Source organism: Orbicella faveolata, unplaced genomic scaffold (genome assembly GCF_042242905.1).
Source record: "Orbicella faveolata isolate gen_17 unplaced genomic scaffold, um_ofav_v1 contig_36, whole genome shotgun sequence".
Classification (NCBI taxonomy): domain Eukaryota; kingdom Metazoa; phylum Cnidaria; class Anthozoa; order Scleractinia; family Merulinidae; genus Orbicella; species Orbicella faveolata.
The window spans coordinates 9,635,001-9,650,262 of NW_028301565.1; the positions used below are offsets into that span (position 1 = coordinate 9,635,001).

The 15,262-nt window shown below is 38.5% G+C and overlaps 1 protein-coding gene across 1 annotated transcript; it reads right to left on the minus strand.

Annotated features, from left to right (window-relative positions):
* Positions 1–6,249: 6,249 nt before the first annotated feature.
* LOC149102224 (uncharacterized) lies at positions 6,250–8,004 on the minus strand. The gene is made up of 2 exons (XM_089275174.1): positions 7,924–8,004; positions 6,250–7,231 (listed from the first exon to the last, which is right to left on the minus strand). Exons 1-2 carry the CDS (start codon positions 7,942–7,944, stop codon positions 6,869–6,871), a joined length of 384 nt encoding a protein of 127 aa, XP_089131300.1. The 5' UTR covers positions 7,945–8,004; the 3' UTR covers positions 6,250–6,868.
* Positions 8,005–15,262: the final 7,258 nt, after the last annotated feature.

Consider the following 15,262-nt stretch of genomic DNA (forward strand, 5'->3'; position numbering starts at 1 on the left):
ATGAAAAAAAAAAAGTTATTTATTTTCTTGATTCATTTTAAGATAGTTTGTTTTGAAGTTTGTTTATGAAGTTTTTTGCTCATCCAGAGCCACAAAAGATCCTTTTTGCTCCTGTTTGTCATTAAAGTAACTTATAAACGGTTAAGGGAAGTCTCTGAAAGCGAAAAAGGTCCAATACTACCTCCTCCCCCCCTAAAAAGCAGAGAAAGGTGGAGAAACGATGGAAGTGCATAAAACTGAGAAAAGACTAAGTAGCATTGAGCGATAAATTTCGTAACAAAATTTTAATCATCCGTTATGTATATTCATGAGATATACAAATATATAGTTACATAATGAATCGAGATCAATTCAGTATCTCGGTCTTCCTACATTTTATAGTGTATTTAATTTTTTTTTTTTACAAAAGATCCCTTATTTGGTTTTGCAGAAAGAAAATGGACTAAGAATTACATCAAAATATCCATTCTCTCATGCAGCGAATTCACAGCACAATGTGAACTTCGGGTAGAATTTCAATATATCAATATAAATATAATATAATATATAAATATAATATTCATGTTCAGTTCTCGTTTTACAATTCAATCCTGGTTCATTTCACGGAGGTCAATAAATAACTCATAAATTGCGCCATACTTCAGATGTAACAGTCGTAAGCAATTGCAAGAGTCTTGTTATTTGAAAAATTGGCAGACCTGAACTTACTTTTACAACCTCGTTTACAGACAGGAATTTTAAAAACCCAGTTATAGATGATGCGGTATACATATCGTTTAACACAAGCATTGCCCGCATTCCGAGCGGTCCGCGAGACTTGGGTCACTTTTGCATCGCCCTTTCCAACGGCTGATGCTTCGTCTTGAACTCCTGTCTCCTGTAGGCCAGGCTTCGTAGACTCTTCCAGCTGCTCCGCTCCCTCGACGATAGCGTTATAATCAGCTGTATAAAGTTGTAGTTGAAGGAATTTTTCGTCTCCAAGTCCACTCTCTTCTCTGTCAGGGTTTGGATTTTCCAGTTCACTCGGCGAAAGGAATGAATCGTTATACGATAAAGCATCTGTTGGTCTAGCTTCCGTGTTCCAAGAAGAATTCAGGAAACATAATAAGAGCAGCGACGAGACAGGAAATGATTTTCTTGTTCTGCGAATCGAATTGTATATTTAAAATTAAAATTGAAATTTCTGTACCATCGCAAAAAAAAAAGAGTTGTTTTTTTGTTCTAAAATCTTCTTATGCTCCTGATCAATAGTTACTCTCAAAGTCTCAAACATATTATGCCCAAATATGTGACTGCAAATATGTTTGAGAATGCTTGTAAGACTTTCATATTCAAAACAACAACGTAAAACTCAAAACAAAAATGTTTGGTTTCATAAAAAAAATGTAATTTGATACAAGCGATTAAATTACCTTCATAATTCCAAGACTCATTCTGATCTTGTCTCCTTCAATTCCAAACGATTGCTTTTAAGGTGCTAAGTAAGAATAACAAATTGGTAATAATCTCCACATACACTGACTTTTATACACTCAAGCTGCCTAAAAACGGTTTAATGAAGATAAATTTAGAACAAAACTGAAAGGAACAAGGAGCTATATTTTCCGCCAATGTTTTCCATCTGATTGGTGACAAATAGGTTAATAACGGAAAATAACACATCTTCCTTAATCGTCTGGAAGTAAGAAATAATAAGCGCCGTGTATTATGTAATGTTTCATAAGCAGAAGATTTGCGTTACAGCTAATCATACAATGCTATTCAAAGTGAGACTTAGCGCAAATATTTGCTTCTGCGAGTGTATTGTTATACGAAAAGCCTTGGATGGATCGCTACTCAAAGGAAACTTAACTCGGCGTGAGTTTTTCTTGTATCTATCAATTTTACTTAGTTTCCTACCTAGCGCAAATATTTGCTTCATGGTGCATTGTTTACGTCAATTCGTCACTGCTATACGAAAAGCCTTGCATGGATTGCTACGCAAAGGAAACTAAACCTAACCACAGTTTTTTGTATCTATCCATTTTACTTGACAACGAGTTTTCTATCTAGCGCAAATATTTGTTTAATCGTGTATTGTTTACCTCAATTTGTATTGTTATAATTAAAGCTTTGCATGGATCGCTACTCAAAGGAAGTAAACTCTGCCAGAGTTTTTCGCATCCGGCCATTTAACTGGACTACAAGGTTACTTTTGTGTATAGTCCCTTTTATATTTCTGTCCAAGAGTTTGAGGGAAGTCCTAGCTCGCCTGGCTACGTCAAGTGTTCTCTAAAGTGGTTAAACATTGTTTTATATTTAGTAGTGAACGCTAGGACGACCTGGCAGCATGTTTAACGCTTTGGCGTAAACACGCTTTATGATCTAAGCTTCTTAAAAATCTTCAGTAGTGTGCGAAGATGTCATCTTGTCTTTTTATTAAACTCTGGGGAGTGGTACGGTGCAAATGTACATATTCCTTAAAAGTTTTGAAGTAAGAAGTAATAAGCGCCGTGTATTATGTAATGGTTTCATAAGCAGAGGATTTTGCATTACCGCTAATCACTCAATTCTATTCAAAGTGAGACTTAAAGCTTTGCGTGGATGGATCGCTACCCAAAGGAAAGTAAACTCTGCCATTAAACTGGACTACAAGGATACTTTTTATCAAGTTCCTTTATTATTTGGGTGCAGGAGAATCATTTGCTTATTTTGGCTAAACATTGTTTATATTTAGTAGTGAACGCTGGGACGACCTGGCAGCATATTCAACGCCTCGGTGTTAACTCGCCTTACAATCTAAGCTTCTTAAAAATTTTCAGTAGTGTGCACAGATGACATATTGTCTTTTTGATTAAACTTTGTAGTGTGGTATAATGTCTTAGTCGTAACAACATGCACACAAAAAAGGAAGGAAACAGGAAAACGATCGTTCTTGGCCATATCAAGTTTTTATAGCATGTTATGACAAAACTGACATTGTTATAAGTTTAAACAGTTTAAGTCTGGTTTTCACAAGCGCATAAGCATAAACATCAGGAGATTTCCTTCAAGTTAAGCTAGGCTCGACCGAGAAAAATTGCTAATTTTCTCTTAAACGAGCATGGTGACTATATTCTTTATTGCATAATTTTGGTGTACAAGTTATCCTCTCAAAGTGAAAAAATTAAAAATAAACTGTTCAGAAGGAAAAAACAAAGATATGGCTAAAAGCAAAAACGTAGACAGAACAGTTACTTGAGGATGCAAATTATGATCTTGAAAACAACGACCCCATGAACGTTTTGAGTCGATCTTGTTTAAAATTGTCTGGTTTTTTATTCCAGTAATTGTATATCACATTGTTCCATATGTTCGAGAGTTTATAACCATTAAGTTTTCTTTCAAGTACTAGTTAAATAACTTTGCCCCCAGCCACCGAAAATGCAATGTGAACCAATGAAATGATGCGAGCGATTCGTGTCAGTGCGGGCATAAATGGGGTAGGATCGGCCCATCATATCTGGTTTGCGAGCACGGTGACCTATCTTTTTTTCGAACAGTACTTGGCAGAGAACATCATGGAAAGTTTTTCAAAAAATCTTTCGACAACTTTATTGATTGATTGATTGATTGATTGATTGATTGATTGATTGAGTTAAATGTTCCCCTTCATTCTGTCATTACCGCATTATATTGCTGGTTAGGTGGGAGAAAATATACGTCCTCGTATTCGTTCAGGCTGTTTTTCTTTCCTTTCTCAAAAACAAGGGGTTAATTTCTTGCCTATTTTCGGTGTTCAAAACATCCTCTCTAAATCAAAAAATTAAAAAAAAAATGTTCAGAAGGAAAAAAGCGACCGAGTACTTAGGGGAGAATGGGCTCTAGTAGCTTTAGTGACGTTTTTCTCAGAATGTTATCGGAGGAATCAGAAATAAACTCTGATTGAAAATTCATGTAAAAGACAGATTTTGAGCGATTTTTGAAAGAGGCAGAGTTTCACATTTTCTTAGTTTGTGATAAATCTGTCTGTAGGTTGTTTATTTTGTATTAACGTTTAATCTCCGTAGAAAGCCAACTTAACTGAAATGGCGAAAATGCACAAGATGAGGAATTCAATGTCTTAATTACTCCTTTGCTACCGTTCGTATAAAGGTTTAGTCACAAAGATTCATTTTTGACCCAGTTTTGAAACTTTTGGATAACTATTGATCTGAAACTATGAAAGAGAAATTGTTAAAAATTTAAACAATACTGTTTACTGTTATGATTCAGTTAGAACAAGGTATGGGAAACTCAGGAGATCGTATCGATTTTTAAATGGCGGATCGGGCCAAAATCCGGAAAACTTGAAAACCAGATATAGAGATACAGCGAATTACACTTCCATAAAGAGAATAAAAAATATTTCCTTATTTACTATCTTGATTCATTTTTGGATATTCTGTTTGTTTCAAAGTTTGTATATTAAGTTCATTGTTGATCCAGAACCACAAAATATCCTTTTTGCTCCTGTTTGTTACTAAAATGACCTATAAACAGTTTAAGCTAGGGAAGTCTCTGAAAGCGAATCGAAAAAGGCCAAACCCTCCAAATCCTTCCTCCCCCTCCTGAAAAAGAGAGTCGGCTGATCATGACGAAATGTTTCTAAAAGACAAGACTAAGTCAACAATGGGTAGCAACTTTCGTAACAAAAGTTTAATTATCCGTAAAGTATATTCATGAGATATACAAATATATAGTTACGTAATGTACCGAGATCAATCCAGTATCTCGGTATTCCTACATTTTATAGTGTATGTCATCAGTGTTCTCCTTTTCAGGCGGTAACCGGTAAAATTTACCGCCTGTAGCACCACTCATTACCGCCTAAAATCCCTTGGAATCCTTGAAAAATAAACAGGTAAAAGAAAAAAAATATAGCTGTTTCACCGACGTAATCGCTATTTTATCCTTGTTAAAGAATAAATAAACGGAATAAAAGATAAACTGCGCAGGCTATGGTTTGTAAGTACTATCTGACAGTGGCTTTCGAAATTCGAGGCAAGATCCGCAAATTTTTGGCGCGCTTTCTGCCACAATTCCATCGTGGCACATGCCATTTCTTCACACGTGCATCGGAGTTGTTTACGTTCAGTTTCACGATGAGGCGACAGCAAACGTTGTTCTCATTTCTCTCCGTCCGCAATGGCAAGAAGTCACGAATGGAAAAAGTTTCTGGTAAAGTAATTTTAGACGTTACAAGTATTCGATTTGCAAGCAATGTGGGGAAATCAGTTCCATGAACTTCCCACCTAACTATCGGCTTTAGAAAACTGGTGTTGCTACATGTAAATTGACCAACATTCACATGTGGTGATCGAAAACTTCATCTTCGTCACGAAATGCTCCACATTCAGGTCAAAAGTGTTTAAAATCTATTTTCAGACGACGTTTTGAGAGAATCCTTGACAACAAAACCCTCCCAGAACGTGAATGAAAACGATTATGCAGCGATTTTAGTTGGTTTTGAGAGACGACCGCTGATTTTGTAATGACACTTCATGTAAGCCCAGCGAGGATATCCCAGAAGTGGCTTTTGCCTACATGTACTTTTCTGTGACTTTAGGGCAAGAGAATTAAGACAAAGAAAAACAGTTAAAAATGAAAATGCTGTTTGATTCCATTTGACATCTAAAGCCAAAGGTTTAAAATAAGTAAACTGTAATACATATTAGATGGAGGTCTTTTCAAAGAAAATGTTTTTATTAGTTCCTTTCCTTTTTTGAAATGTTCTTCTGGTGATCAATTCAGTAAGGGGACAGGACAGAAAGTAGAGCAAGTTATTGATGATTCATCTATTGAGACGTTGACCAAGCGTCTGAAAAAAAAAAAGGCTAAGAAAAAAATCAGTTTTGCTTTCTATGTTAGCTCTTAAGTGCTACTGCTGAAACAAGCTGACAGGAACAACGAGAAAATCACAAGGAACGTTTTGACAACCATTACTCTTTTGTATTGTATTTAATACTCACACAAACTACCTAGCAATGAGTGTAAAACTTTTATCTGTGAAGGTTTAATTTAAGGTCGGGCTGAAGTTGACAAGAGTGGGGCAAATTTCAATTCCATGTAATGTACAGAGCAGACCTAATAAACAAGGCTGCGATTCAACTGATTGCTTTACCGGTTTAAAATGCTCTTTTACCTGTTGTACAGAAAACAAGGGAGAACCCTGAGTATGTAATGTTTTTTGTACAAAGTATTCCACATCTGGTTTTGCAGAAAAAAAAAAGAAAAAAAAAAAAAAACAATTACATCAACATACCCATTCTTCCCTAGGTAAAATCTCAATCTAGCAGTTAAATACTATTTTACATTCATGTTCAGTTCTCTTTTTACATTCTTTTTCTGGTTCATTTACATGTAAGGGATGTAAATAAATAACTTATAAATTACGTCATAATTTAGATGTAACAGTCGGAAGCAATGCCAAGAGTCTGACCATTTGGAAAATTTACAGTCCTGTACCTGTTTTTACAACTTTGTTTACAAATAGTAATTTTAAAAACGTAGTTATAAATGATACCGTATACATGTCGTTCATTATTATATGGAGAAGAGTGTTTTACTGGGAACTAAACCACTCGTAGATTCCATACGCCACTTCATCCGGGACCCGAGTGGCGTATTTTCCGTATGTCACCTTTGTGAGTGTCGTATCGTTCAATGAAGTCACGATTCCCGCCTTTTGCTTTTGTTGAATTGGTTTCTCCATATAATAAAAAGAACATTACACGTTGGCTCGAAGATATGAATTTTATGTTCTCGTGGCAAGAACAATATCTCACGAGTGAGCTTCGCTCACTCGTGAGATATTATTCTTGCCACGAGAACATAAAATTCATATCTTCTTGCCACCGTGTAATATCCTCTATATACAAGCCGCATTGCGAGCGGTCCGCGAGACTTTGGTCACTTTTCCAGCTGCCCTTGCAACGGCTGATGTTTCATCTTGAATTCCAGTCTCTTGAAGATTAGACTTTGAAGACTTTTCCAGCTGTTCCAGCTCCTCGATGATAGCGTTATCATCAGTGGTGTAGAGTGGTAGGTCTCCAAGTCCACCTTCTTCTCTGCCAGGGTCTGGATTCTCCAGTTCACCCAGCCAAAGGAAAGTATCGTTATCTTCAGAGTTATATGGTTGTAACACATCTGTTGGTCTAGCTTCCGTGTTCCCGGCAGAATGCAGAAAAATCAATATTAGCAGCAAGAAGGCAGAGAAGATAATTTCATTGTTCTGTGAAATGAATCACGCAAATTTCAGTGACATATACGTTATATGTAATTGAAAATATGTTTGAGAATGCTTATAAACATGCGGTTTGAAGTTCAAGCTCTTTGACTTCTATGTTCAGTCCATGCTCTTCTCGTTCCTCATTACCTGCTAGCAGCTATGTCACTCTCACAACTGCAGTGAAATATCAGTGTGAAATAAGCTGCGTGATAACTATCATATAATCCATCAAATATTTTCGCTCGCGCAGGATTGCTCTAAATGTATCACGTGCAGACTGATTATGCCCGAGCTAAAACTGGGCAATCTAATCCAAGTGATATTCCCCAATTTTCAAAACTGCTCGTGTCGCGAAACATTTTTTAAGGATAATAAAAACAATAGCTTCCCGGCATTTAGCGCTAAAATATACTCGAATACTTGGCCCTGGACATTATTTGTTCCTCAAAGCTCACAGTTTTCCTCGAGCTGCGCTCTCAGAAAACTGTTCGCTTCTCAGAATAGATAATGTACGCGGACAAATATCTAGGCATATTTTCGCACCACATTATTGTTATTATGGCACATTCCCGGTCTGGGGCATATAACGAAAAGATCCGCAATTCTTATATTGAATAAATGTCGTATTGTTGGAAGGTTATACTGAAAAGATCTCAGAAAAAATAACTGCACCTGGATGCAAGCGACTAAATTACCTTCAAAATTCCAAGACTCATTCTGATTTTGTCTCCTCTAATTCCAAACGATTACTTTTAACTTTCTGCGGAAGAATTACAGATTGGGGATAGACTCCAAATACAGTGACTTTTATACACTCAAGCTGAATAAGAAATGGTTTAATAAAGATAATTTTAGAACAACAATGAAGGAACAAGAAGCTGTATTTTCCGTTCGTGCTTCAATCTAATTCGTAACAAATGGGTTAACAACGGAAAAGTATAAATATTCCTTCATCGTTTGGAAGTAAGAAGTGTATTATGTAATGGTTTCACAAGTAGAAGATTTTGCTTTACAGCTAATCACACAATTCTTTTCAAATATTTGCTTCAGCGAGTGTATTGTTATTCGAAGATCGCTATTCAAAGGAAGCTAAACTCAGCCAGAGTTTAATTTTTGTATCTATCCCTTTTACTCGACAACAGTTTTCTATCTATCTAGTTCCTTTGATATTTCGGTACAAGAGAATCTATTTTTTTCTGGCTGTGTTAAGTTCTCTAAAGTGGTCTAACAATGAAAGCTGTGAACGTGCTAACGCCTCAGTGAAAAAATAAATAACACAAACTGCTAAGCTGCTTAAAATACCGCACTGGCGTGCAAAATGTTAGGAAGCACCCGAATTAGCCTCTGAATAGTTTCCGCCAAGTATGAAAGGAGAAACTTGTTAGCTTAATGAAATGAGGAAGAAAGGATTTTGCCATTATTGAAGGATTTTTATTAATAGCATTGGCTTTCACAGGATAAACGTTCATTGATAATGTAAAGAGTTGAAAAGTCTCTTAAACAAAAATTATCGTAGGTCGACCCATGTACGACAAACTGTAAACTTAACTTTAAACTCGTCAACTTACATCATTCGCTGATCAGAAGTTTTAAGTCATGTTTATTTTGAAATCACGTACTAGAATCTGATCCTATAATTTATTTATGACTGGTGTTCCTTACATACCTATTTTTGTCACAATATAATTTGACAGAGTTGCATGCAAAGCTCATTTGCTTTGTTCGCTGATTTAGTAATAGATATTTCAAACTCGGCTGACTATTCAGTGATCATTAAAGTGCTTTTGTAAAATTAGTTTCAGGTTTTAAGTGTTCCTGTTTATATAATTATTACATAACTTCCGCTCCAGTATATGATGACATAATTCATTATTGAAATATGATATTGAGACGGAAGACAAACTACGGTTCATTTCATTACAGTCAGCAGATCAACTTAAGGAAAGGCAAACAATGCTACCTTTTAGGGTTTAAATCTATTCACTGTGGATAACTAGTGTAACTGTCGTATTGTTCATGTCCTGGTAGCTAAGTCCGACCACACTAATGCGTTTTCAAAAGTATCCGTTTTCGTCTCAACGAAAACGAAGCAAAATATTTTGCACCGCACTACACGTTTTCGTTTTGTTTTTTACCTGTCCACACTAATCCGTTTTCGTATGAAAACAAGTACTTTTTGATGGGTTTTCGATTATCGTCCACACTAGAACGACCGAAAACGCTGATGGAAACGACAGCATATGACGCTTTTTTTGGTACGGTTTTCAAAACCTCCGCTTTCACCTATCTACAGTAGAAACGGAGCGTTTTCAAAAACCTCCGCTTTTGAAATCGTTTTCGAAAGCCTCCGTTTTCATCAGCGTTTTCGGTAGTTTTGGTGTGAATGATAGGCGAAAATGTATCAAAAAGTAGGCTTCAGTTTTCACACGAAAACAGATTAGTGTGGTCATGGCCTAAGCCTTGTACTTGACTTAATTTGCATTATTCTCCAACTCCACTCGTTAGATATCCCGCGGTATTTGTACCTAACGAAATTGGTCGGGTTAGCTGAAGCTCCTCTTAGTTTTCGTAAGAGTACGCTAGCCAATACTCAGTTCACTTTGTTTTCGGTAAAGAAAAACGTTTGATAGTAAATCTCATATTATGTATTTCTTAATTTAGTGTAGTACCGTTGTGAATTTTCATTAGTGATTTATATGTTGTTCCCGTTTTATTTGCGTGTCAAAATATTGCAAGACTCGCAAACATGTACAGCGATACTATAGACAGAAATGTCCAACAAAATGCCTTCGATCTTGATACTGATAATTGGTCTTCGGGTCTATTTCCAAGTTGGGAAACTGGGAATGACCATTACAAGATGATGGAATCAAAGGTTCTACTCCATTTATAATAGTCCGGCGGCATAGCTACTCAATTGTGCGATTTTTGATACAAGCACCAAACTTTGTAGGATTTTGAGCATTCCAATACTGATCAATTCTAATTCCAGCTAGCTGGCGATAATTAGGTTTTTCACTCATTATACTCCCCCGCGAGGTTCTTGTTGTTTGTTCTTTTTAAAATTTATGCACGTTTTTACCTTACGTTTTTACATTATTAATGTATGTAGGATTAGAATTGTTGTTTTTTTCTCCCTGCATGTGTGCAAGTACAGAGAATTTCCCCCTAGAAATACTAAATAAATGGAGGCCTAAAGGTGGCTCAAAACAGTTTTCAGCACTTTCCGAGACCTAGATTTTGATGGGTCATTATAACCACTTTTATCACTTAATGCTACAATCGTGGTTTCAGAAAGCTGCCCAATTATTGGTGAACACATTATTATCATGTTTTGAAAATTTAAGGAAGCTCTGAACCCTATGTTCAAAATTTTTTCGTACTTTACCAAATGTTTCATCTTATCCTGCTAATCAAAATTTGATAAAATAAGAAAATCACGGTGCCGTTTTTGAATTATAAGCCCTTAATACTATAATTAAGGGTGATTTTAGCAGGTCATACTGTTACTATGGCAACCTATTGTGTCACGATAATGATACCAACGTGTTCACCAATGACTGGGCTGGTTTGGGATACTATGATTATGTAGCATCAACTGATAACACGTCGTCGACAACCGCCACACGTTTTCACAGTACCCCTTAGTGAAGCGCGCCACATACCAAGATAGATACGCATATAAACAAGCAACCATTCCAATTCCTGTACTTCCTGACTGCACATCTCGGTAGAGAAGGGCAGATGCAGTCACGGTGGATTACCCTACCAGCAGCAGCTGCCAGCTGTAAAGAGCTGGGCCATTTTCGTTACACAAAGAGCTATGGCAAAAGATGGTACGAGTTACTACCCTGCTTTGTGTGTGTGATGGCCAATACATTCGCGACTAAGTTTATTGTGATACGGCAAGCCGTAGAAATTCGTTCGATTTTCAACAAACGTAAGATTTTATTTTTTCGTTTCCATGGCAACGTGTATTTAAGGATATATGCCAAGAAATAACGAACTTGGTAAAACAAGTTTGAACCACTGACATGAAAGAATCTGCTGATAAACTAGGATAAACAGAGGAAGTTCATGCAAACTTTAATAAATTGTGGTTTCCATGGAAACCAGTGAACGTCCATCTTGGCACTATATACCTGAAAACGCTCGTATTGGTGACTGCTATTTGTGTGTCAAATTTAATGCTTCTATCAAAAAGTGCACAATTTACCTGAAATTTCGAGTTATGCCTCCGAACTATAATGAATGAATGAATGCATGCATGCATGCATGATGAATGCATTGTATATTAAACGCGAGACGTTTTAATGCTAGCCTGGACAACCTTTAGCCTGGAGGTAACGCTTCTGACACCCATCTTTAAAGAAATAGACCAATAAAACAGTTTCTCTAATGTAATTTGACCGTCTTAGACTCAGTACACCTCTAATTCAAAACATATCTTGAACTTCTCAACTTCCTGATCTAAATTTTATTGCAATCCAACACGAGCGACAAAAAGTGTTGTTTCCAGTTGGAACACTCCCATACTATTGGAATGCCCACAGGTAAGACGACTCGACTAGTTTCTTTTTTATTATAACCGTACAGCTACGGCAATTAAGGGAGATCACAAATTCCGCCGATAACTCAGTCCATCTGATAACTCACTTTTCCTCCAGGCTCTTGTGAATGAACTACGCTATGGCTAAGTCTTGGGGTATTTCAACCCTGCCCTCGATCGAGGAGATTCTTGCCTATTGAATCAATGAGAACACTTTCGCCAGCTTTCGCCTCTATACTGCCGGGATTCCCGGAACAGGTCTAGTCGCAAATAAAAAAAGAAAATAGAATAAATCACTTCGTGGTCATGGATTTAGCACTGCTATGCAAACTGGGTCCTATAAATGGAAAAAGGAAAAAAAAGCAAATGTTGTAAGAATCCTAACTGGTTGGCGGCTAACCAGTTGGCTATTCACAAGGTGTGGAAAAGTGGAATTCGGGACCACCAAACACAAATCAATCTAGTGGCAGGTAGTGTCACAATATTGCCTTCTATGTTCTTTATTTAACAACGCAACGGGTACTACACGACAACATGAGCGGACAATATGGACCATATCAGAGGTTCTACTTCAAGCTCCCGAGGCCCGATGGGAGCACGTGGGATGACGTAATATAACATCTCCCTTCCTTTAAATTTAACAACAACAACAACGAAATGGAACATATTCTGTCCCTAGAACATTACAATACTGATCAAAAGGGACATTCCTCAATGCGCTTATTCTAATAATCCTATTCCTGTGTGTCCTTATTCTTATAAGTCTAGCTTTTGTGTGGGTGTCACAGTTCTCCCAGATCTGGTCACATATCCCCCAGCCGTGCCTGAGGTCCTTCCCGGAGCGTTGTTCGGTGGGGCTGCTGTATCGTCAGATCCCGGTCTAGCTGCTATACTGTCCTTCTGTGATGTCTGCGTGAGGCCAATTGGGGCGGAGCTAGTTGCCGCTGACCTTGGTACACTGGGGTTTCCATCCGTTGGCGTTGTGGGTCACTTGCTGCAGTTGTATCTGGTCTCAGTTGGGACCGTGTTCTTCGATAGGTGACACCTGTACTGCTGGATCTGATGATATAAGACCTTGGCTGTTTGGCTGGCTTGATAACAACACCGGGCTCCCAGGTCTTTGCTTGGTGATCGTACATGCGGATAGGTTGGTCAGTTTCAAGTGGCTTTTTGGATGGTCCAGAATTCAGAATTCTGGTTGTAATAATGAGCTTGTTTCTCTTGACGGGTCATAAACTTGGTTTTCACGGCCTCATGGTCAGTACTGTTGAGAAGGACCCTTTGGCAGAAAGGTAATCTGGTTTTAAATTTTCTGGTGGTGGGCAGTTCGGTCGGGGACTTCAGCTGGTGATCCAAAGGAGTGGCTTGGTAGGACAGAAGAGCAAGGTACGGGTCTTCTTTGTTTTCATCACACTTTTGGAGGATGTTCTTTACAGTCTGGACCATTCGCTCAGCAAACCCGTTTTATTGGGGGTACATTGGGGAGCTGGTAACGTGCTACTCTCCATAGACGTTCATAAAGTCCAATGTAGGATCCTCCCCTGTCTCGTCACGGATCTGTTGTAGCTTTGTTGGAGATGCAGGGAGATTCTGTGTGATGTGGTGGACGCATATTTCTGGAAGTTGACCGTTGTTAGGGGGAGGTTATGGGCTGACTCTTGAGAGAGTGTCGGCTATCGGCACATCGGGACCTTTCACGTAGTTGACAATGACATCATATTTTAATGCTCTCATTAGGAACCTCTGTAACTAGGTGGGCAACTGGACAATCTCTTCTTAAAAGTCGACTCGAGAGGTTTATGATCAGTGTTTACTGCGCAGTGCTTTCCAAAAATGTAATAGTTAAACCTCTCTAGGTCCCATACTACACCTAATGTTTCTCTCTCGATGTTGCTGTATTTTCTTTCTGTATCTGTTAGTGCTTTGGAGGCATAGCATACAGGTTGTCCTTGTCGCAAAAGGACAGCAACTAGTCCCTTCTGGGAAGCGTCAGTTTCAATGACAGACTCGACGCTAGGATCAAAGTATCTGAGAACTCCCATTGATGTAATTTCTTGTTTGCCCTGGTTGAATGAGTGATCATGTTCATGTCCTCATATATAGGCTATGTCCTTCTTGGTGAGTTTACGCAAGGGTGCTGTGTGGCTAGCCAATCGCACTGAGTATCTTGTGAGGTAGTTTACAAGGCCTAAGAAGCTTTGAAGGTCTTTGCGGTTCTCAGGTGGGGTTATCTTCTGGATTGCAGATATCTTACTGTCATCCGGTTTAATGCAATGCCAGGTCCACTTGTGTCCAAAGAAGCTAACTTCCTGACATTGAAATTGCACTTTGTCTTTGTTTAATTTGATTTCTCTCTCCCTGGATCTGATCATGAGATTTACCATATTTGCATCGTGCTCTTCCTCTGTAGCTCCGTATACGAATGTGTCATCAGCAATGCCGGTGACTCCTTTCAGGCCCTCTAGTGCTGAGTCTAAGTGTTTCTGGGACACATCTTGCGATACAACAAGGCCAAAGAGGAGCCGAGTGAAACGATATCTCCCGAACGGGGTGTTGAATGTAGTCAGGTAGGAGCTGGCTTCATCTAATGGTATATGCCAGTACGTAGCCTTTCTTTGCATCAACTACACTAAAACATTTAGCACCACTAAGCTGCGTGACTACTTCATTAATTGTTTTAGTGTGGTAATGTTCAGGCTTTATTGCCTTGTTTAAGTCACGTGGGTCGAGGCAGACTCTGATTTTGGTGACTTCCCCTTTGTCATTAGATGTTTCAGAGAGGAGAATACTGTTAACCCAGTCTGTGGGTTCGCTTACTGGCACGAGCACACCAAGTTCTACCATGGCATCAACTTCCTTTCGAAATCAACTTCCTTTCGGTACGTGGTGTGTGAATGACAGGTTCTGCATTGGGGTCCAGGGTGATGTGATAAGACTTCACGTCAAAGGTTCCCAGGCCCTCAAAGCAGTCTTCGAGCTTGTTGAAGAAGTTTACCTTGTTCCAGGGGTCCAGTCTATTTTTGGTACTTCGAAACCAACCAAGTCACTCATTTTGGCTGAATCGCACGATAAGACCTTGTAGTCAACACTGTAAAATCGCACGTACCGGTTTCCTTGGTTGTCCTAGTACTGAAACTCCTCCGTCGGCGTAAATCTATCCCGCCTCTGACATCCATGTCACAACATTGCCTTCTATGTTTTTTATTTAACAACGGAACGGGTACTACACGACAACACGAGCGGACAATATGGCGCATACCAGAGGTTTTATTTCAAGCTCCCGAGGCCCGATGGGAGCACGTGGCATGACGTAATATGACAGGTAGGAGGATTTGAACCCGGGACCTCCAGATTACAAAAATCTACGCCGTCTCCGACCCTTCCAGTGTTCAAACTGCACTTGGTCCCTGAAATTTGATTGTTTTCAAATTTTGCATGTCCAGGCGTATGGTCTGCTGGGAAGAAACAGCAGTCCTCTCCAGTAC